Source organism: Wickerhamomyces ciferrii, contig 00211 (genome assembly GCF_000313485.1).
Source record: "Wickerhamomyces ciferrii WGS project CAIF00000000 data, strain NRRL Y-1031 F-60-10, contig 00211, whole genome shotgun sequence".
NCBI classification, from domain to species: Eukaryota; Fungi; Ascomycota; class Saccharomycetes; order Phaffomycetales; family Wickerhamomycetaceae; genus Hansenula; species Hansenula ciferrii.
In genome coordinates, this window is record NW_011887529.1 from 35,485 (window position 1) to 58,299 (window position 22,815).

Here is a 22,815-nt window from a genome sequence, read left to right on the forward strand (position 1 = left end):
TTTTGTTCTGTTTTGTATTAGGTTGTTGTTTTTTTTCACATTTTATTCATTCTAACTATTTTATTTATAGTTTGTTTGTTTGTTTTTTGGGTATATTATGAATCATATATAAATCTTTTTCTATATGATTCATTTATTTCTTGGTATATCACTTTTTCAATATTCAATAGGAAGAGGATATGAATTGGATCATTTTAAATATTTTTAATTTCCGAATTTTAAATTTGTTTTTTAAGTTTTGTATAGGTTTTTATATTATTATTGTCTTATATTATCTGAATAAATGAAAATTGTTATTATGAATTATAGATCGATCTAATCGTAGTATGGGCTACTGTTTAAGTTTGAACGCGATCAATATATAGAAGTACACATATTAATTCAATGATATTGCATTAATCGTCAACATCATCAAAGTTCATCATGAACTATGGTTTGCTCTTCAGGTTCATTAGACACGTCACCATCATCCAAAACTTCCACTTCAATAACAGTCTCTTTATACTCATCAGAAGTTTTTTCGTCTGCTTTACCGTCAACACCTTCATTACTTTCAACGCCTTCATTGCCTTTATTTTCCTCATTCTCTTCATTTTTTGCATGATCTACTACCTTTTCCTCTGGATTATTATTTGAGTTATCATCTAATGAACTACTAACCACACCATTCTCATCCTCGCTAACAATTTTTTTGAAATTATGTTTCAACAGACTTAATCCTTCACGATTATAAGTCACCAGTTGACCATTTTCTCTCCATTGAATTTGTACAGTAGTTAAGTATTCACCTCTAACATTATAAACATAAGTTTCATACAGAAGTTTAGCAATTTGTGAAGTTCCAACTGGAGATCCAGGTGTTACTGGTATTTTAATTTTGGACGTCACTAAACCTTTTGCATATGCACTTGATAGTTTACCTAAAAGTTCATTATTAATATCTTCAGAATTTGTGATGAATATATTTGTTTTATTTTGATTGGTTGGTTTCCCCAGAAATATACCATTTCCAATTGATTCTAACTCATAATCCTCTATTGATATTTTGTCATCATGATCAGTAAATGATTTTTGAATCAATTTATCCTTTTCAATAAATTCTGTATCTTGATCAATAACTTTAGTACATTCAATTTCATGTATGATTTCTTCTTTATTCATACCAAACAAGTCATCCGAGCATAGTTGTGGTATTGATATCTGAGCATGATATTGACATGATTTATATTCCTTAACCCAATTTAAACTTGGATCAACATGTGATGGATCACACATAAATTGAATTTCAGCTGTTCTTGGTCTTCCTGTCAAATCACAAGTTGTACCGCCCTTCAAATTATATCGAAGAAACCAAACACCACCTTCCTTATGTAAAGAATAATCATTATAGTTATCACTTTTGTTCGGAACACCTAATATATATCTAACATTTTTGTTTTCTAAGAAATCTTTTTCCTTCCCATGAAATTGTGATAATTCTTGACCAAATTTAAATCCAAATGACCAATAACCTGAATTATGGAAAAGCCATGCATTTTCTAAAGTTTCCTTTATTTGTTTTACCGCTGTTTTGATCTTCTCACTTCGACTTTCTTCTTCAATTGTGGCAAATGGATCATGTTGATTATTACTTGAGACTTGTGGAATATGACACATATAATCTGTATTGGAAGATTGCATCAAGTAATAACTTTTGTTGACATTTGATGCACCAGTGAGCAGCTCATTTGACTCTTTCTTTGAGATTATCTCGTGGTCATTGAACTTTATTGAATACTAAGATTTTGGTTAGTCTTTTGTTTTCCTTCAAAACACCATATTGATTGAACTCACTTTTGGAGACGAATAGTAATCATCATATACGCTGAACAGTGCACTGGCCCCCTGTATCAGTAGGAAACCAGCTCCTGTGATCTTCACTGTGTTAATCTTCATCACTCTTTTGCCCTCTTAAATCTCCTTTCTGTTTGAATCTCAATCGGTTGTTGAAGTCAAGATCTTGTCATTAGATACGTAGTCCTCTCCCAGCTATAATTCTCCATTTTTTCGGAAAATCAAAATATTGAAGAAAAAACATGCTAACAAACCAAAACATCACGCTAAATCAACAACTACAATCACAGGTTCAACTAAGTTATTCGGTGGTGATTTGTTCTTCTTTGGAATTAAAATGGTGAAATTATTGGGTATCTCGTTTCTTGTGAGCTTTTTGCTCTCATTTGTGGCTGCTACTGCTCCAGTTCAATTATACGCACATTCATTAGAAAACACAGAGATCAACATCAAATTAGGTGTATTGACATATAACAAGACCGCAGGTGCCACAGAGATTATAGATACGGATGACAATTTGGAGCTTGAAAAGGGTGAATATTGCATCGGTGCTGAAATCAATGGAAATTTCGTGTGTCATAGTTATGTTCATGTATGTGTTTTTTTGATATTACTACTTTACAATTGAAGATTTGAATGAATTTACTAACTTTGAAATGACATAGCTTGAAACCCCATTAAGATATGAATTAATCATAAGTACTAAACCAGTTACAGGTGAATTAATATCACTTTCGTTAAGAAAAGGGGAACAATTGGGTATCAAGTCAATAATTAAACCAGCCGTACGTGGTGCTCAACCTGCTTCTAAAGAGGCCCCAAAAACCGTCAAAAATGCTGAAGGGAAAGAAGTTATTGAAGAAGAAGAAGTAAGTTGTTTTCAAAGCTTTCCATTGGGCTTATTTACTAACAATTTTATTAGCCTCCAAAATCATTTATTCAAAAATACTGGATGTATATCGTACCTGCTCTTCTTATGTTTATGGTTTCATCTGGTGGGGCTCAACAATAGAAAATTAATTAGAAAATACATACATTCATATATTTATAAAAGGACAATAATTTGTCTCTAAACCAAGATCTTGTTGTAGACTATATTGATATAAAAGTTACATGAGAGTGACGAAAAAAATATTTTCAACACATCTAATCCATCTAATATTAGTTTTACAGATCCATATAAATCGGTGCCCTATAACTTCAAAAATCAATATAAACATTTTTCAAATACATTTAAAAGCAAATTACAATAATTTCATAAACTTTCATAATATAATCTATTAATCTTAGTAATACTATTGTGTGTGATTATATAAGCCTTACTTAATCACTGACTAATATTTCCAATAAACATATGAACTTTATAGGTATAAATTGTAGGAACTTAAGCTATTTTAATACCTTCTAGTGTAATATTAATAGCATATTTGTATTCAATGTATTCAAACCATCTAAATTCAAGAAAAAAAAATTTACTAAATTTATTTAATTTCATCTTCAAATCAAATATAAAATTTTGGACGTTGACATTTTGAAAAAATCTATAAATTCTGAAAAATTTAAAATCAATTTTTCGAAGATCTAAGATATTAAATATATATTTCAAGGCTTGAAGATAATTAAAAAATAGTAAAATAGTATTGTTACTTATATAAAAGTTTTATTAATTTATGATTTAGTTTTCATCTGATTACATAATCCAGTGCGTTGTGATGACATAATCCAGTATCAGTAGGAGATCGACTTTTGAATTGTTGTGTTGTACATAGATTTATCTCATTTACTTGACATTTTCTCAGAAACTATACATCAACGATCCCAATAAAATTCTTAAACTAAACACATAGATTCAATTCAATATGGATAGATTCGGGTTTGGGAAGTCCAATAGTGGATCACCATCTGCACAATCCACAAATTCTGGTAATTTTGGTGGCGGATTAGTTAATAGATTGCCATTCAATCATAATAAACAAAGTTCAACTCCAGCAGGTCCTCCAAAGGTTTTAAGAGCTGCTAATGCTCCAGATAATAGTTATGCTCTGGGTAATTATGCCTCTGTTCATCCAAGTGATTTCCCAGATGGTGTTCATGTTGCTATAAATGATTTGTTTGTCTTTACTACTAGACATAATTCTGATAAGACTCAACCAGGTGAGATCGGTTTGAACGGTACTCAAAGATTATGGGTTGGATTAAGTCTAAATGAAGAAGTTGAAGTTAGAAGATATGATATTCAAACAGAAACTGGTAAACAACCATATATTGGTACATTAAATGTAGAAATTGGATTCAGAAATAAAGCAAAAGCAGTTCCAACTCAATTTGATCAAGATGATTTAGCAAAAGCTTTTATTAAAAATTTCGAATCACAAGTATTTTCTCCAACTCAATTATTATTGTTAGATTATAAAGGTACAATTTTTGAAATACGTGTTCAAAGTATTCAAGTTGTTGATTTGGCTGAATTGGAAAATAATGATCCACCAGTTTCAGATATTAGAGCAAAAGGTTTATTATTACCACAATCAATCATCAATTTTTTCAAAGGTCGTGATGGATTAGTCAATTTAAAATCAAGTTCCATTAGACCAAGATCAGATGCTATTATTAGACCAGATTTTAAATTTGAAGATATGGGTGTTGGTGGGTTAGATAAAGAATTTACACAAATTTTTAGAAGAGCTTTTGCATCACGTATTTTCCCACCTTCAGTTATTCAAAAATTAGGTATTAGTCATGTTAAAGGTTTATTATTATTTGGTCCACCAGGTACTGGTAAAACTTTAATTGCAAGAAGAATTGGTACAATGTTGAATGCAAAAGAACCAAAAATTGTTAATGGTCCAGAAATTTTAAGTAAATATGTTGGTTCATCTGAAGAAAATATTCGTAATTTATTTAAAGATGCTGAAGCTGAATATAAATCAAAAGGAGAAGAATCTTCATTACATATTATCATTTTTGATGAATTAGATTCTGTTTTCAAACAAAGAGGTTCAAGAGGTGATGGTACTGGTGTTGGTGATAATGTTGTCAATCAATTATTAGCCAAAATGGATGGTGTTGATCAATTGAATAATATCTTAGTTATTGGTATGACAAATCGTCGTGATTTAATTGATAATGCTTTATTAAGACCTGGTAGATTTGAAGTTCAAGTTGAAATTCAATTACCAGATGAAGATGGTCGTTTACAAATTTTTGAAATTCAAACCAAAAAAATGAAAGAAAATAAAATGCTTGCACCAGATGTTAATTTAAGAGAATTAGCTTCATTAACTAAGAATTTTTCAGGTGCTGAAATTGAAGGTTTAGTTAAAAGTGCAAGTTCATTTGCAATTAATCAAAAAGTTAATATTGGTGAAGGTAAAACTAAACTAAATAATAAAGATATAGATAACATGAAAGTTACAAGACAAGATTTCCTTGATGCTCTAGGTGAAGTTTCATCAGCATTTGGTGTTAATGAAGAAGACTTGAAAACTTGTCTTGAAGGTGGTATAATTAAATATTCACCAAGAATTGATGATATTTTAAAAGCAGGTCAAAGATATGTTCGTCAAGTTAGAGAAAGTGAAAAAACCAGATTGGTTTCATTAGCCATGCATGGTCCAGCTGGTTCAGGTAAAACTGCATTAGCAGCTGCTATTGCACTTGCTTCAGAATTCCCATTTGTTAGATTGATTTCACCAGAAGAAATGGCTGGTATGTCAGAAACTGCAAAGATTGCATATATTGATAACACATTTAGAGATAGTTATAAATCACCATTAAATGTTTTAGTTGTTGATTCAATTGAAACAATTGTTGATTGGGTTCCAATTGGTCCAAGATTTTCAAATAATGTTTTACAAGTGTTGAAAGTTTACTTAAAACGTAAACCACCAAAAGATCGTCGTTTGTTAATAATTTCCACAACAAGTACTTATAGTGTTTTGCAACAAATGGATCTTGTAAGTTGTTTTGATAATGATATTGCAGTTCCAAATGTTCATACTTTAGATGAGTTTAATAATGTTATGATTGAATCAAACTTTTTAGATGATGCTACAAGAGTGGGAGTTTTAAATAAACTAGCAGGTATTGCACCAAAATTCGATATTGGTATTAAGAGAGCATTGACTAATATTGAAACTGCTAAACATGATGATGATCCAGCTAATGAAATTATTGATTTGATGGCTCAATCTCAAACTTCATGAATTATATACAAAAACTATAAAGATCTGATTTTTTCCATAGTTTAGCTTAAGAAACATGATAATCTGTAGATATCAAAGTCATAATAATGACATATTGATTTTAATCTATTACTTACTAGTATAAAATGATATAAATTGTGATTTATCACAAATTGAATCGATATTTTCATTTCCCTTTTGGTAAAAAAAAAATTATGAGGAACGCATTTTTTTCGCAAAATCGCGGTTCCTCAATTAGGAAACTTTCCATGTAATTTTCAAATAGTATACGTGAATTTCCATAAAACCTGGTTAAATTTTATTAAATAATCAAAGAAGTGGGTTCTGAAACTCATTGAGTCTTTTAAAACTTATTTATTTAGTGAATACCGTGTTGGTTTACCGTTGTGTTTTTTAAGTGGTGGTAAAGGTCAATTTACCGCTGTGTTTTAAGGAAGTTGATTCAGATCATATAAACAATTCTATCACGAAAACACCAAAGAACCATCAGTGGTTCGACTATTATGGAAAAGATTGAGACAGGTAGCACAGTGGAGTCGAACTACACCAATTAGAGATGATCAAGTGGCATGAGCTAGCTGAGATCGATGATTATCTGACTAGGAATCTTATTGATAATTTATTCTTTTGGATCAAAACAAGAAAATTAAATAAAGGGTTTCAAGAACCACTAAATGTTGATATTCATATGACAATAAGAATCCTCAACAAATATGTGATCAGTCCAGAGAAAGCAAGACTAGACAAATGCGTCAGCCATTTTACCAAATTGCCCCAAACACAACAATTTTTAGAACATTATGAAGGAGATAGAAACATTATTATGGAGTTCAAGAGACAAGCGCGCAGATATTTTGAAATGTATTTACCAGAATGTGGTTTTGAAATGATGACATCTGATAGATATGAAGCTAAATCTGGATCAACTGAAGGTGCTATTGTTGCTAAAAAGGAATTTCTTCCAGGTGATGAAATAAAATTTTTAACTGGTACTTTTTCAGAATTAAAACCTGAAGAGGAGGATGATTTAGATAAAAGTGATTTCAGTGTGATTCATATGACAAGTCGTGCCAACCCTTGCTTAATGTTGGGACCAAGTCGGTTCATTAATCATGATTGTGATTCAAATGCAAAATTTTCTTCAACAAAAAGTGGAATGAGAATATTTGCAACTAAAAAAATCCTGGTGGGTGAAGAAGTTACCGTATCATATGCAAATAGTTATTTTGGTAAAGATAATAAAGATTGCTTATGTGCTACATGTGAGAGAACGTTGAATGGATCTTTCAATCCAGATAGATTTGTACTCCCTGAAGATGCTGATTTTATAAGTATAAGTTCTGAAGACGAAGAAATACAAAAAACCAAACCAAAAGAAATGATAAGTAATGCGCTACAGCTGGTGAAAAATAATGCTCTACAGCTGGTGAAAAGAGAACCAGAGCCAGAGCCAGAGCCGGAACCAGAAGTGATCTTACTAGAGACTGAAAGTGAAACAGAACCAGATGTTGGTGTAGATGATGTTATTGACAATGAACATGAATCAACTCCAATTGAACAAAGTCCAGAAGATGAAATTGAGTCATTAGATGTTTCTCCGGTACCCATTGACCCACAAGATTTTGATAAAACTGCTAAACCAACTGAACCCAAGAAAAAGATACCATCAATTGTTTCTTGTATGCACGCTGCTACTGACTCACCATTCGAAGAACCTGAAAGTGAACAAGTTGGAGGTCGAAGATTAAGACCTCGTGAAAAACTTAAGAAAAGTCTAAAGAGTGAAAATAGTATATTGAAAATATATCCTAAAGATGATTCAATCGATTCATTAGTTGCTGAAATTCCACATCTGAATAAAGATGTCTTGAGACAACGTCAAATCAACAGAACATTACACAAATTACAAATGACAAAACTTTACAGAGAGGCAGATAAAGATTATTTATATGACTGTCGGCACTGTGGTATATATTTTTTAATTATGCCTCATTCAAGATATAAATATCAAGAATATTGCCAAAGATGTGCCCGTCATCAACTGTTATACGGGCTAGCCTGGCCAGAAACTAGAAAACAATCAAGTTCTGGATTATTGGTGCTTAATTCGAATATACAAAGACCTCCATTATCACAAGTTGAACTTCTGGATGCTCAATCATTACGTCCAAGAAATAAACCTGCTTCACACGGTGGTGTTGCTTATGCACCAAATTCCAACTTCAAAAAGAATAATGAACCGAAGAAAGAACCTTCTAAACCAAAGAAAAAACTTTCAGCAAAGGCAAAAGCTGCTAATATGAGTGATTATTTTACGAACTCATCTAATGATAATAGTGACTCAGATACCCCTGAAGTTCTGCCGCTGGGTAAAATTGTTAAACCGGAACCAAAACCAAATAAACCAAAGAATAACCAACCAAAAGATGGTATTAAGAGGGTTGCACACTTAAAAAGAATTAGAGAAACAATACCTTATACATCAGACACCAATGGAAATGGAAATGGTAAAGTTCAAGAAAGAATTTTACATGTTGAAGATCGTGGCGATGGGAACAACTCAGTTTTCAGTCGTTCAAACTCAGAAATACCCAGACAGAAATTTAGAATTGTCAAACATGGACAAAATGATCATAAAAGCTCTCATAGTAATCCTCATATACGAAGAGTTAAAGCTAATGATAGCCATGAAAGTGATAGCAATGATTCTGCTCCAACAAAAGATGAAATTATGAAATCACGTCCGAAGATCAGTCCTGATGCTTTGAAGAAGGAGGCTGAAAGAAGGCAGACCAAGATCTCTAGAGTTGTTAGCTCGCATGAGATCGAAGTTAAACATGAAGCTAATGGCTCCAAGTCAAGATCCAGATCACATTCAGAAATTGTCAATATTGATGAAGAAACTTTTGCACATGCAAAACAACAAAAACTTCATGAGGAACAGACACCAAATGGGAGTCCAAGAAAGAAAATTGTTATACCTGAAGGTGCTACAGTCGTTAATTTAGATTCAGATGAAGAGGATGATATTGTTCCTGTCAAACCTTTTAAAACAACACCACAAAAAACTAGTCCATATAGAAATGGGAAATACACATCAACAGCGTCTGGAATCCATAGAGTCAATGTACCACAAAGGATCAGAGCTCAACAACCAGCATATTTTTAAAAAGATAAATTCAAGATATTCCACATGAAAAGAAGACTCAAAAAAAGACTTCAATACCTAATTTGCATCTTTTACACTGAACATATTGTTCTGTATAAATTATATTTTATTTCATTTATTTCCATATAAATATAATAAATTCTTAATACAATGATAAAGTTACGACAGTTCAAATAACAGTTTATTTTTGAATGAATGTAGTTTAAAGTTTATAACTTATTTTAATTGTCACTTATTCTATGACAGATACCGGTCCAAGTTTTACGCGTACATCACGCAATGTGCCGTGTAATTTTCAGTCCGATAGTTTTTTCACAATTTTTTTTTAAACTACGACTGAAAAAATGGTATGCGCTAGGTGTTGAAGGACAATAAAGTCGATTGATTTGGTGTATTTATTACAGGTATCTTATCATTTATCCATCCAAATAAATATGGCTCCACCTGTTGTCCGTCCAGACAATGTCCTTAAGGTATGTTTTTGTAATATTTGAAGAATACCATGGCTTGTTATTGAAGGATCCGTGATTCTATATATCAAGAGCGTGATTGGGAATCAATTAGAATGAATAATTTACTAACATTATTTCCATCTAGAGGGCCGAAGAATTAATTACCGTTGGTAAAGAAGAATCTGCTTTACAAGTTTTACATGAATTCATTACTTCAAAGAAGACACGTTCAGTTGCACCAGTCGCTTTAGAACCAATCGCCAACTTATTCGTTGAATTAAGTGTTAATTTAAGAAAAGGTTTCACTTTGAAAGATGGTTTACATCAATTCAAAAAGAATGTTCAAGTTGCATCAAATGGTTTAGAATCAGTTGAAGCAGTTTCTCGTAACTTGATCCAATTAGCTGAAAAGAAATTAGATGCTGCTCAAGCTAAAGCTGACGCAAGAGCTGTTACATCAGTTGAAGATGATTTAGAAGCTGGTGAATCCCCAGAAGATGTTTTATTATCAGCTGTTTCATCTGAACAATCAAGAGATCGTGCTGATAGAGAATTAGTCACTCCATGGTTACGTTTCTTATGGGAATCATTCCGTTTAGTTTTGGATTTATTAAGAAATAACTCCCGTTTAGAAGTTGCTTATGCCGCTGTTGTTCAACAAGCTTTCCAATTCAGTTTATCATACAACCGTAAAACTGAATTCAAAAGATTATGTGAAATGTTACGTGCTCATATTCAATATGCTACTACTCAACAAAAATCTGGTACTAAACATTTGAATGCCATTGATTTACAAGATCCAGAAACTTTACAACGTTATTTGGATTTACGTTTCAGTCAATTGAATGCTTCTGTTAAATTAGAATTATGGCAAGAAGCTTTCAGATCAGTTGAAGATATTCATACCTTGATCAATGTTTCCAAACGTCCTGTTAAACCAACTATGATGGTTAGTTATTATGAAAATTTAGCTAAAATCTTTTTGGTTGCTGACAATGGGTTATTCCATGCTGCTGCATGGCACAAATTCTTCAATCTGTACTCTCAATCACCAAATGCTACAGAAGAAGAATTAACTCGTTTCTCATCAATTTTTGCCTTAGCAACTTTATCAATTTCTCGTGATCATTTTAATGTTGACGTTAGTGAAAACTTTAACAGATATTCAAACAACCATTTAGCTTCATTATTAAACTTACCAAAAGTCCCAACTAGAGAATCATTAATTCAATACGCTTTAAACAAAAACGTTTATGATTTTGTTGATCCATCAGTTAAGAAATTATTTGATTTATTAGAAACTAATTTCCATCCATTATCAATTCGTGATGATTTAAATGAAGTTATTGCTAACATTGAAAACAATGAAATTTTCGCCCCATACATTAGAGCTTTAACTAAAGTTATCTTGACTCGTTTATTTGAACAAGTTTCTCAAGTTTATGAAACTGTTAAATTAGATTTCTTAATCCAATTAGCTACATTAAAGGGTAAATTTGAAGTTTCTCCATTAGAAATTGAAAGTTTATTATTGAATGCTGGTAAAAATGGTGAATTATCATTTTACATTGATCACGATGCTGGTGTTATTACTTTCCGTTCAGATCCATTTGAAGAAGCTTCTTCACCATCTTCAGGTTCATTACAAACTTCTCCAGCTGATTTAGTTCGCTCACAATTGTCCAACTTGGCCAAAACCTTATATGCTTCAGTTAAATACACTGATCCATCTTACTTGGAAAAACAAAATGCTATTCGTGAACGTTTACTTGCTTCTGCAGCTGAAGCTTTAGCTAAAGAACGTAAAGAAATTGAAAAATCTCGTGAATTATTAGCTCAACGTAAAGAACAAGCTGAAAAGGAAAAGAAAGAACGTGAAGCTGAAGCTATTAGAATTAGACAACAAAGAGTTGAAGAAGAAAAAGCTGCTGCTGCTGAACGTGCTGAAGCTGAAGCTAAACGTCGTATTCAAGAAAAAATTCAACGTGAACAAGATGCTGTTAAAGAACAAGAAAAACAAGCTCTTATTAAAGAAATTAATCAAAAGGGTATTATTAAATTAGATGCTGACCAATTAGAAGGTTTAGATGCTGATAAATTACGTGTCTTACAAATTGAACAATTAGAAAAAGATAAGAAAGATTTGGAAGAACGTTTACAATCACAATTCAAAAAAATCGATCATACTGAAAGAGCTTATAGAAAATATGAGTTACCAATGTTGGCTAAAGATGCATTAGTTCAAAAAGAAGAAGATTTGAAACATTACGAAGTTTTCAAGAACAAAAGAATTACTGCTGCTAAAAAGGAACATGAAGAAGCTTTACAATTACGTGATCGTTTGTCCAAGATTGTTTCAGAATATAACAAATTTAGAGATGAAATTGATTCAGAAGCTGCTGCAAGAATTGAAGCCTTACGTAAAGAAAAAGCTGCTGAATTAGAAAAAGCTAAACAAGCTCGTATCGAAGCTGTTCGTCAACAACGTTATCAAGAAGCATTAGCTAAATATGAAGTTGAAAAGGAAAGAGAAGCTCAAAGAGCTAAAGAAGAAGCTGAAGCTAAAGCTAAAGCTGAAGCTGATGAAAAGAAACGTGCTGAATTACAAAAATTACGTGAAGAACGTGAAGCTACTAACAGTAGATTAGATGCTCAAGCTGCTAAACAAAGAGAAGTTGAAGCTATGATTGAAGCCAAACAAAGAGCTGCCAGATCTGGTGCTTCACCAGCTGCTCCAAGCCCATCTCCAGCTCCAGCTGCCGGTGGTGAAAGAAAAATGACTTATGCTGAAAAAATGAGATTGAAACGTCAACAAGGAAAATAATAAGCCAGCCATTCGCATGTAAATTAATATGAATTTAATAAAAGTCCATTAAATTATGAATTTGTTGTAGATGTTTTTGTAAAGCTTTTTAGACTCAGCCATTTTGATCTTCTTTACGCCAAACGACAGAATTTGGTTGTCACACGCTGACACGTCGAGAAAAAAAAACATCAACAAACAATATTTCAAGCTGAAATCTTGTAATTTATACCATAAGATTAGAAAGTTTAGTAGTACAAATCAATTTATTTCAACATGTCCACCTTCTTTGACGAACAAAAAAGATCATTCGTTGACGTCCCAGTCACTGATAGCAAAATTGCAACCTCAGAATTTCTTGAAGCCACTGAAGCTTTGATCAAATTATTTGGTGAGTATAGATATGACAAAGTTTCAAAAAAAAACATGAATTGTGGGTCTTTTTTTACTAACTTTTCAATGTTTTATAGACTTATTAGGTTCATCTGCTTTTACTGTTGTTCAAAACGATTTAAGTGGTAATGTCACCAAGATTCGTACTCGTTTATTAGCAACCCCAGATAAATCAGCTACTTTACAAGATCTTGTATTAAATGAACTTGCTGATAAAAAAAGTAAAACTGCTACTCAAGGTTTATTATGGTTATCAAGAGGTTTACAATTCACTGCTCAAGCTTTAAGAGAAACCATTGATAACCCAGGTAGTGAATTATCTAAAACTTTCACTGATGCTTATAACAAAACTTTAGTTAAATATCATTCATTTGTTGTTAAACCAGTTTTCAAATTGGCTATGAAAGCTTGTCCATATAGAAAAGATTTCTTTGAAAAATTAGGTGCTGATCAAACTAAAGTTTTAGAACAATTAACTGCTTGGTTAGAAGCTTTAGAAAACATTGTTAAAATCATCTTTGCTTTTTACGAAAGTGGTAACTATGGTAAAGGTTTATAATTGGTTGAAATTTAATGCATATGAAAGTATTTCACCACAGTTTTCATTTAATATAATTAGGGAATGTTTTTAATATTATAAATTTGAAATGAATTCACGAATATAAGTATAAGAAAATGTAGTCCAGATCTACTACTATAGTAATTCTTTTTAAACGTAATATTATAAACATTGTTATTGTCACCTATAAAAAAGATATATATAAAATCAAAAATAATTAAAAAAAGATTAAATAAAGGGAAAATCTTGAGAGGGAATAAAAAAAGAACATTAAAATTAGAAACAGTTATAATCTTTTGATCAAAAAAGATAAAATAACAAATCTCAAACCGATCAAACATCATGAATTTCCCTTTTTTTTGTTTATTGCATTTAATCTATTAAAATGAATTAAGTTAATTAAAAATTATGCTTGATGTAAAAATTTCAAAAAATGATCGGTAAATTAACTTAGGTAAGAATGTGAAAAATTTGGGAGGTTTAACAATAAAAAATATATGAGTATTGATAAGACAAACAAATAACCTTTTATAAAATTATGACAAATGGGTTTAAATTAACAAAATAATTAAAAGCTTTTAAAAGTTTTTCTTGTAATTGATTGATTCAATCATAAAGCTTATAATAAAGCTAAGACTAAAGCACCAATGGCACCGAAAACTGAAGTGGCTTGGAAAACAACCATACCGTTAGCATCACCTTTTGATGATGATGATGATGAACCTGAACCACTAGCAGATGATGATGAACCTGAACCAGTTTCTGATGAAGAACCTGAAGTTGATGATAATTGGATTGAAGTTGATGATGAAGCAGCTTTACAAACATATGAGTCACCTTGGATAGCATTCTTTTGTTTGTTGAATTCTTCACAGTCAAATTCTTCAGATGATTCTAATTCTAAACCACCAGAAACTCTCTTTAATGATGGTAATGAAGCGTTAGTGAAGTTACCAACGAAAATGATTGAACCACCAACAGATTCTAATGAGTCGAAACCTTCAATATCTTTTAAGTGAGTGTTGTTTGAGATATCGAAACCACCACCAATTGAGGTTAAGTTTGATAAGTCAATTTCTTCTAATTCATCATTTGAAACAAAAGTTAATGAACCACCAATTTTTTGGACGTTTGATAAATCAATTGAATCAACTGAAGTGTTAATGAAACCTAATGAAGCGTTAACATTTTCTAATTTAGATAATGAGATAGATGAGATATCACGGAAAGTAATATTGTTAGCCCATTCTAAATCATCAAATGAAACTTCAACGTCATTTGAGTTATAAGAAACTTCTAAAGCAACTTTAACATTTTGTAATTGAGAATCAATAGAGTTCAAGTTTTTGTTGTTGTTAACATTGAAAGTATCTAAAGATTGGACATCAAAACCGTTCAAGTTTTCTAATGAAGTATCTGAAATGTATAAGGAGTTAATTTTGGTGATACCAGTGTTTAATTGAATTTCATTTAAAGCTGGTAAAGTAACGAAATGGACGGTACCGACAGTTGATAATTGAGGTAATGATAATTGATCTAAAACAGTTAAGATGGTTAATTCTAAAGAATCAGTAATGGTAGTTAATTGACCAGCAGAGAATGAGCCTAAGTTGGTGGCATTGTTGATGATTAATGAACCGTAAATAGCTTTAACTTTGTCTAATGAACCAGAACTTAAATCACCAGTAATAGTTAAATCACCTTTTAAAGCTTCACAATCACTGTATTTATCTAAATCAGATTGGGATGAAGCAGTAGCTGATGATAAAGTACAACCTGAAGCAACAGAGTATGATGAAGCAGCTGAAGCGGCTGAAGCAGAAGAAGTGGTAATATCTTCTATTGTAAATTTTTTGTTAGTAAATGAATTCCTATAAAGAAAGCTTTTCTGGTGATTAATTTGTATTATCAGTTTAAGTAAATCCCAATCCGGAAATTCGGTCAAAAACATCCCGGATTTGGAAACGATGAAAAAAATCTTTGTGATAAAAATAGAACAATCACACTAAAACAAACAGATAGGAAAAAACCGAGATCCCAAGTGACAGGCTGGAAAATTTAATGAGAATTAAAATCACAATAAACAACAACAGCGCTTCATTTAACAAAAAGCATTGTAGTATAAAGACTTTGGTAATATCTAAAAAACATATTGTGAAATGTCATGGTTACCAGTTTTCATGGTTACCGCCCTATTTGTTTATGTTTTGAGTTTTGGAAACATAGAAATAAACAAAGGGGTCACAAGATATTATATAGATTGATAAAACAAAGTTTCTTTAATTGTTCTTGGAGGATTTCCTTCATCAAATTGACCATTGCCTGTTCACAGTTTCTTCCTTTATGTGATCACTCCTTGAAATTTCCCTCAAAATTCTTAAACCAAAATAAAAACACAAATCAACCCCCCAAAAAGACTAGAATTGAAAGCTATTCAATGATACTCACGAGCTGAAGCGAATGATGCTAAAGCACCAGCTAAAAGCAATGATCTGAATTGCATTTTTATAATTAAACGAAAGTTATGTCTTTGTCTCTTTTGATGAAATAAATCAAATTAATAACCACGGTAAAAAATCACTTCTTTAACACTTAACGATTGAATATAAACCTTCTTGAAGCAATAATTGACACAAGTAAAGCAAATTAGTTAAAAGAGCAAAGATAGCAGTTTTTATAAAGACTAGAAAGTAAAAGGGAAAAGAGAAAGAAAGGAAAGAAGAAGGATTTTAATCTAGTAAAATAATTCTTGAGAAGAAAAAAAACACATTACTCGCCCAACGTGAACGTGAACAAAAAACAAAAAAAAAGTTTCGGGAAAACTCAACACTCGCCAAATCAGGCAACTTCACAACACGCAACTACCTAAAACAGACACGGTACAAACAAGAGTGCCGCAGATTGAGTTTTTTTTGCGCAAAAGTTTCCTTAGACAAAACGAAAATTGTAAGTACAATAGATTGTAAAATATTACGGTTTACGAGTAATATTTCAATCTTGATATCTTTATATCTTTTAATTGAGTTTATTGTGAGCTATTTACAACCTTATATATTCTTTGTTAGCTAGGCAGTTCAATCAGAACTGTTTATCCATACCTTTAAAATTAAAGCCGAAGCCCACTTTGTAGTTCTCATTCCAATTCACGGTTAAAATTGTGGGATGGAATGTTGGATTGACCGCACCATCAAAACAGGGAGAAAGTAGCAGAAATTTTGCGTAAACCGCGAATTGTTTCGTAGGCTCGTGCATATATCCAAAAATCCTTTCAAACCGTTGATTTATTTTCTTCTCATGATTATGGAAGATTATAGATAGACAAGAGAATCTAATAATAATCAACCTAGAAATCTACATTTATACTTTACTTGGATAACAAGATCATACATCTTTATGGTACTAATTCCCCACTGAGAACATATAACTCATATAAGCCAAAAATACCCTCAACTTCTGTTACTGAAGTGAAATGATCTTCAATAGTGTATATCGTTTTTTGCAATTTTTCGTTACCCACAGGTTTTAGATATACGTTAATCAAAAAGGTTCGAGCTTCAAAACACGATCAAATCAATCAATTAGTTGATATAAAATTCAACTACGTGTAATCTGTTCAGCGTTGTCGTAGTTTCATCTAGTAACTATCATTCTTTGGGGGAGCAGAAGGTAACCTGTAAACAAACAATCACAGCAGATGAATCTTGACATCCTTAAGCTTATAAGTTATGACATGTCAGCTTCCCAAGCAATATTTCGTCTGTCTATCAAAGTTGACAAGTTGTACTACTTGATGAAACTGGTAGAGGAATCAATACTCTTTTCTCTTTTCGAATCTCAATGCTTTTAATTCTCTTAATCTGGTGTTAATATGGCGTGCATTTTCCTCTTTAATAGATTTATTGGGTATTGGTGTCTTGGACCGTACACGGATGATGGATGATGGACATGGTACAAGTTACAAGTTTCAACACACTAGCCTCTTTGTAGATTTAGAAGTCAGCCTCCAATGTTTTTCTTAAATCTAGTAGTAAAAATAGGGAAATATGGAATATGTGTTAACTTACAGCATACGATGCCTCGAATCTATTTTTTTGCAGAGTTTCCAGGTGATAGAGAAGATATTTAACGTGACAAGATGCAGTTTGAAAGGCTTCGTTGATGTAATTGAAGAAAAATTCCAACTTGGCTCGAATGCTCGAGTGCTTGAATACTATCAAGTTTAAAGGTACCTGAATGAAAGCTCAATCTTGTATAGAGATGATTGTTTCAAGTCCAAGGCTTCTAGTGGTATATGTAAACTTTTTTGACCTTTGTCTTCAGGTACAAATTAGTCGTCTGCTTAAAGCTTAAAGCATATCGCGTAAAAATTAAATCTTGCAAAAATTCCCGATAAAAGATCGAGTACCTGATTGAAAATTGAAAACATGGAATTTCAATTAAAGCTAGATCTCAAGATTCATCTAGACTTGATACATCGTACAAGATTTAGCCTTAATTACTAACTTAACAAGTTACAACGTGCTAGCTACACTTACGACTAGAGTGTAAGCTGGTAAGCTGTTAACGTTAGCTATGTTTATGTTTTTATTTATGTTTTGACGCGTTGTTTGTATGGAAAAAACAAACAATAACAGCCAGCTCAATGCTCATCTTGGCCATTTAGAGTAACCAGTAACCAGATTATACTACATCTAGAAGAAAGTTTGTTTGTTTTCACGTAAATCAAACTCGAATTATAAACATAAATCACCATGGTTATTTGTATTTTAAAGTACTTTCTCATCGACTTCAAGGCTGAGTTGTTAACAATATTTTTCACTTTCACAGCCTCCAGAATAATTTTCGCCGATGATTTGAGTTTTCGCCAAAAAACCGTCATTTTAGTTGGTGCAGCATCACGCTTTACCTAATTTAGCTAAATTGGCACTCTCGAGATAAATCTGCATAAAATTTAAAAGAAAAACAAACAAATTACTATTTTAGGCAAAACCAGATGATCTTTATTAATTTGATGGGGTTAAATTAAATGCATAGAAAAAAAAATTGACAGAATAACCAAAAATATTAAATTCAATCAAAACACAAGTTATTTAACCTCTAGCTAAGAATTTTATTCTTTCCCAATCACCTAAAATTAATTCTCTATGCGCCAAGTGCCATTGTAGGCCGAAATTTGAAGATTTTTTTTCTTCGAGTTTTGTAAAGTTTAAAATATATTTTGAATTTGATTTTCCTAGATGCCTTTTCTGTTTTTTTGTTAAATTTTCAAAATTTGTATTGTTCAATTCACTCAATAATTTGTCATTATTTGGATCACAGTAATTCTGAAGGTTTGCTATCCTCAATTCATTCCTTAAATATAATAAATTATGTTGATGTGATTGTTGGAAAATACTTAAATTTTGACTGATGATTGTATTACCCAATTGGGTTTTATTACTAGCATGATCTGCATTGACTCCAACATGATTTTTCGCTGGTTCGGCCGCACTCGGATCTTTTATATGTGATAATCTTTCGATTTCTTCATCTTCATCGATATAATCATCTAAGAATTCATCAAGAACTGAAACTGCAGACATTTTAAATTGGTGAAGTTTTGTTTTGTTTTCTGTCTATAGTATGATAAATATAATTGAAGTTGAGGAAAAGTGGACATTTCGAAAGGTTTATATAAATTCTCGCTCTTAGTTGAGAAGATTATTTTGAGCACAATATATTTGAATTTCGAATTCAATTATCTTATATAAGCTCAATCATTTTCAAAAATATAGAATTACCTCATAAATGAGTAAGAAATTGAATACAGTCTACGAGTCATAATTTGAATAGCTTCTGAAGTTCTGACTCCGATTAAGGATGTTTTTTTTTTCCTATTGAGCAACCCCAGAAATTTCACTTGTTCAACAAGAACTTGCATCAATCTAGGGATAAATAGTTCATTTTACTCAAAAACTACATACTGGAGAGTAATATAAATATAATTACATATTATGGAACTAATAACTTTATGAATTAAAAAAATAGCACAACTTATGTATACAAAAATAAATGTTCCCTTAAATTTAAATCCCTTTTTTATGGGTACTTAATTGTAAGTCCACTTCACCATAATCATCAGCTCCTAAAACCAACGAGAATAACAACATTGAACAGTTACAAATGCACCACGATGTATAAAAAGGTCAATAGCAATTAATAAAAAAAAGTGAGCCATTGACAATATAAAAAAATGGGATGAGAAAGAAGAATATAAATATAGTGAAATGTCTAGAGTAAAAAAATCAATGATATAAAAAAACAGATTCCTGTATATTACTATTGTCTGATAATCAATATATTGACAATATCTTTTTGGATAAAAATATAATATAAAAAATTAAATTGTTGTAGTAGTCATTATTCATGCAAAATATTGGTAATGAAATAAATCTTTTTGTCTAACCTGTAGAATTGATAATTTAAATTTCAAGCACCTTACATCAATAAAGCACAACCAGCAGCAACAGCAGCACCAATAGCACCAGTACCAGCGATGTTCAAACCAGCAGCGTTTGAGCCTGATGAACCACCTTCTGAACCACCGGATGAGGAACCACCTGAACCACCAGATGATGAGCCACCAGAGCCACCTGAAGATGATGAACCACCTGAACCACCTGAAGAAGAACCACCTGAAGAACCAGATTCTGATGAGCCACCTTCACTTGATGAACCACCTGAACCACCGGATGATGAACCACCTGAAGAACCAGATTCTGATGAACCACCTTCACTTGATGAACCACCTGAAGAACCGGATTCTGATGAGCCTGAGCCTGATTCTGATGAGCCTGAACCACCTTCACTTGATGAACCACCTGAAGAACCGGATTCTGATGAGCCTGAACCAGATTCTGAAGAATCTGAACCACCTTCACTTGATGAACCACCTGAAGAGCCTGATTCTGAAGAGCCTGAACCTCCTGATTGAGAAGCTGATGAATCTGAACCACCTGAACCTGAACCAGATTCACTTGATTGAGCAGCAGCAACAGCTAAGATAGCAGATAAGAAAAGGACGTTTTTCAATTGCATTGTATAAATATATTAAAGATTAATTTGAATTAGTTGTATAAAACAATAGTTAAAGAAACGAAAGAAGAAACCAAAAACTTTGTAAAAGTAGGAAAGGGGTATCTTAAATAGTATTTATAATTTTTTCATCCAACAATATTTGATGGTGGCAATAAAGTTTCATTGGGCCACCAAGGCTATAATAATTGATACGATTCCATACTTGTGGCATGTGTTACAGAAGGTTTGACCCATAAAGGATTAGGGTGTGTCATTATTGATTTTCAAATAGGCTTTTGGTTTTTGGCCCTACACAGTTTTTCCTTTTTGTTTCCAAAAAAAACCCACCATAATTGAATTGTTTGCTATTCAGGGGACATTCACGGTAGAATATTATACTAAAATTTGACTCAATTGTTGCTCATAATCTTCTGAAATTAGGTGGGTTCAGGGAATCAGGGGGAATCAGAAAAGCTGGCTATATTTGGTAAAAACAAATTTCCAAATTGGGTATAGTAATTGTTCAGAATTGTTACAAAGTTGCCCAAGAAATACCATGAGATTTATTCAACAAAAATCTTAATACGGAGGATTAAACGTTTCTAGCAACTAAGTAATTGAACTTCACGATGTACGATTACAATAAATTACAATAAGTAAACTACAAATTTCATGTTTGTATTAGCAATAATCAGAACTAGTTTTGTAATGATTTTTAATCACGATATATTTCATCTATGAATTGAACAGCATGATCACATCACCACAAACGTGCAATTGATCATTATAATGAAGTGAGGAGGAAGGAAGAGCTCACGTTTTTCATTATAATTACTTGTCTAAAGTTCAAATATTTGAATTTTAAGTTGAAACTTTTGGTATATGAAGAAGGACCTTCCAGGAGTCCTGATGCGCGACATTTTATCAAATTGTATAAACATTAATATATAGCCTACCTAAAATATCGATTATAGACAGTTCCAGATTTTATTTTTGGATAGACATTAAGCCAGATACAATAGCTATAGAATTGATTTTTCATGAATGGGATCTAATTATATTTCAATGTTATACTTAGGTTGAAGAACATCCAAGAAATTGAGATTCAAGAGTTACAAGTTTTGAGGTTTTATCGGGTTATGACTAATCTAATTTGGGGGTAAACCTGTACCCTGTACCCACTTAGTCATTTTCTCCAGTGTAATTAGAACATTCCATACACCTGTTCCTGACATTGATTGATTGCATGTAGCTGATAATCAAATACGTATAGCCACAACTGAACGTGTTTAGTATTTACTCTAGCTCTACCTGAAAATCAATATAAGCCTTGAATTAATAAAGTTAGGTACAAGTTAATTATAAACAAACAAATCTACAAACCGAACCTTTTCAGCTTTAGACAATTGAAAGATTGTCAACTGGGCTAAGTAATTCATATATATAAAACGCGCGCGATGTATAGAGTAAACAATAAACAAAAACATTAATCGAATGTCGAATTTCAAAGACCAAACCAGCTCTAACTGCTCAAAACACCAGATCCAATTGAATATATTATAGTGGAATATGAATTCGGTATATAATAAATGTTTACAATTCTCGAGAAGTCTTTCGGGTCAGCTTTAAATTTTTCATTTCCCATGCAGTTTGTTTTCTCCCCGTAATCTCTATATAATATGTGCATAATATCAACAAGAAATTGACACAAAAGCACATACTGAAAAAGTATAAAGCACATGCTGGTTACAAGTTAACTGCAAATAACACAACAACACAACCAATCAAGAATAACTCTGTGAAATTCCCTAAACTGTAATAAATATCCAATCCTTTGGGTATATATCCTTGTATCCCGCTTAAACTTGTCTTTTAAACCAATTTTTCATAAGTTTGCTCTTTTTATTCAAAGCTTGGAGTACCTTGAAAGTTGAAATATATCGGAATTTGGAAAATTGAACCATTATTTAACCATTTAACCGGGAAAATGTGAAAAATGATTATATAAGCGTTATATAAGCAGAAGGTACAGGTAAACTACTATATAGGGTAATTTTCCAAATTTGTACAGTTTCGTTTTTTTACTCGATCCAATTTTCGCAATTTTTTCATTTTAATACAGTTTTTGCAAATTGTCGTTCGTAAAATTTCTTTTGCGCTAAAAAATTAATAATACTAGCTGTAGTATATAATATTTTGATACGTGAATAGTATAAGGAATTATTTTTCAAATGTTTAACATGTTTATGATTCATGAACCAAAAGCTGTAGGTAACTACAAGATTTACTACTTCGTAAAATAACATCTATAGCTTCGGCTTCTTCCTTGAACACAGACCAATTTC

At 31.8% G+C, this 22,815-nt stretch overlaps 7 protein-coding genes across 7 annotated transcripts; 3 read left to right on the plus strand and 4 right to left on the minus strand.

Annotated features, from left to right (window-relative positions):
• Positions 1-411: 411 nt before the first annotated feature.
• On the minus strand, positions 412-1,680 carry YOS9 (Yos9p; the record flags this gene model as incomplete). The annotated part of the gene is made up of 1 exon (XM_011274044.1): positions 412-1,680. One exon carries the CDS (start codon positions 1,678-1,680, stop codon positions 412-414), a length of 1,269 nt encoding a protein of 422 aa, XP_011272346.1.
• Positions 1,681-3,692: 2,012 nt separating this feature from the next.
• On the plus strand, positions 3,693-6,038 carry SEC18 (AAA family ATPase SEC18; the record flags this gene model as incomplete). The annotated part of the gene is made up of 1 exon (XM_011274045.1): positions 3,693-6,038. One exon carries the CDS (start codon positions 3,693-3,695, stop codon positions 6,036-6,038), a length of 2,346 nt encoding a protein of 781 aa, XP_011272347.1.
• Positions 6,039-6,594: 556 nt separating this feature from the next.
• BN7_5375 (SET domain-containing protein) lies at positions 6,595-9,207 on the plus strand (the record flags this gene model as incomplete). Its single annotated transcript, XM_011274046.1, has 1 exon — positions 6,595-9,207. The coding sequence occupies one exon, from the start codon at positions 6,595-6,597 to the stop codon at positions 9,205-9,207; it is 2,613 nt and encodes an 870-aa protein (XP_011272348.1).
• A 434-nt stretch (positions 9,208-9,641) lies between these two features.
• RPG1 (translation initiation factor eIF3 core subunit a) lies at positions 9,642-13,414 on the plus strand (the record flags this gene model as incomplete). The annotated part of the gene is made up of 3 exons (XM_011274047.1): positions 9,642-9,680; positions 9,805-12,466; positions 12,942-13,414. The coding sequence occupies 3 exons, from the start codon at positions 9,642-9,644 to the stop codon at positions 13,412-13,414; spliced, it is 3,174 nt and encodes a 1,057-aa protein (XP_011272349.1).
• Positions 13,415-14,033: 619 nt separating this feature from the next.
• On the minus strand, positions 14,034-15,596 carry BN7_5377 (Sporulation-specific protein; the record flags this gene model as incomplete). Its single annotated transcript, XM_011274048.1, has 2 exons — positions 14,034-15,253; positions 15,587-15,596. The coding sequence occupies 2 exons, from the start codon at positions 15,594-15,596 to the stop codon at positions 14,034-14,036; spliced, it is 1,230 nt and encodes a 409-aa protein (XP_011272350.1).
• A 2,908-nt stretch (positions 15,597-18,504) lies between these two features.
• On the minus strand, positions 18,505-18,996 carry BN7_5378 (uncharacterized protein; the record flags this gene model as incomplete). Its single annotated transcript, XM_011274049.1, has 1 exon — positions 18,505-18,996. One exon carries the CDS (start codon positions 18,994-18,996, stop codon positions 18,505-18,507), a length of 492 nt encoding a protein of 163 aa, XP_011272351.1.
• An 895-nt stretch (positions 18,997-19,891) lies between these two features.
• BN7_5379 (uncharacterized protein) lies at positions 19,892-20,491 on the minus strand (the record flags this gene model as incomplete). Its single annotated transcript, XM_011274050.1, has 1 exon — positions 19,892-20,491. One exon carries the CDS (start codon positions 20,489-20,491, stop codon positions 19,892-19,894), a length of 600 nt encoding a protein of 199 aa, XP_011272352.1.
• Positions 20,492-22,815: the final 2,324 nt, after the last annotated feature.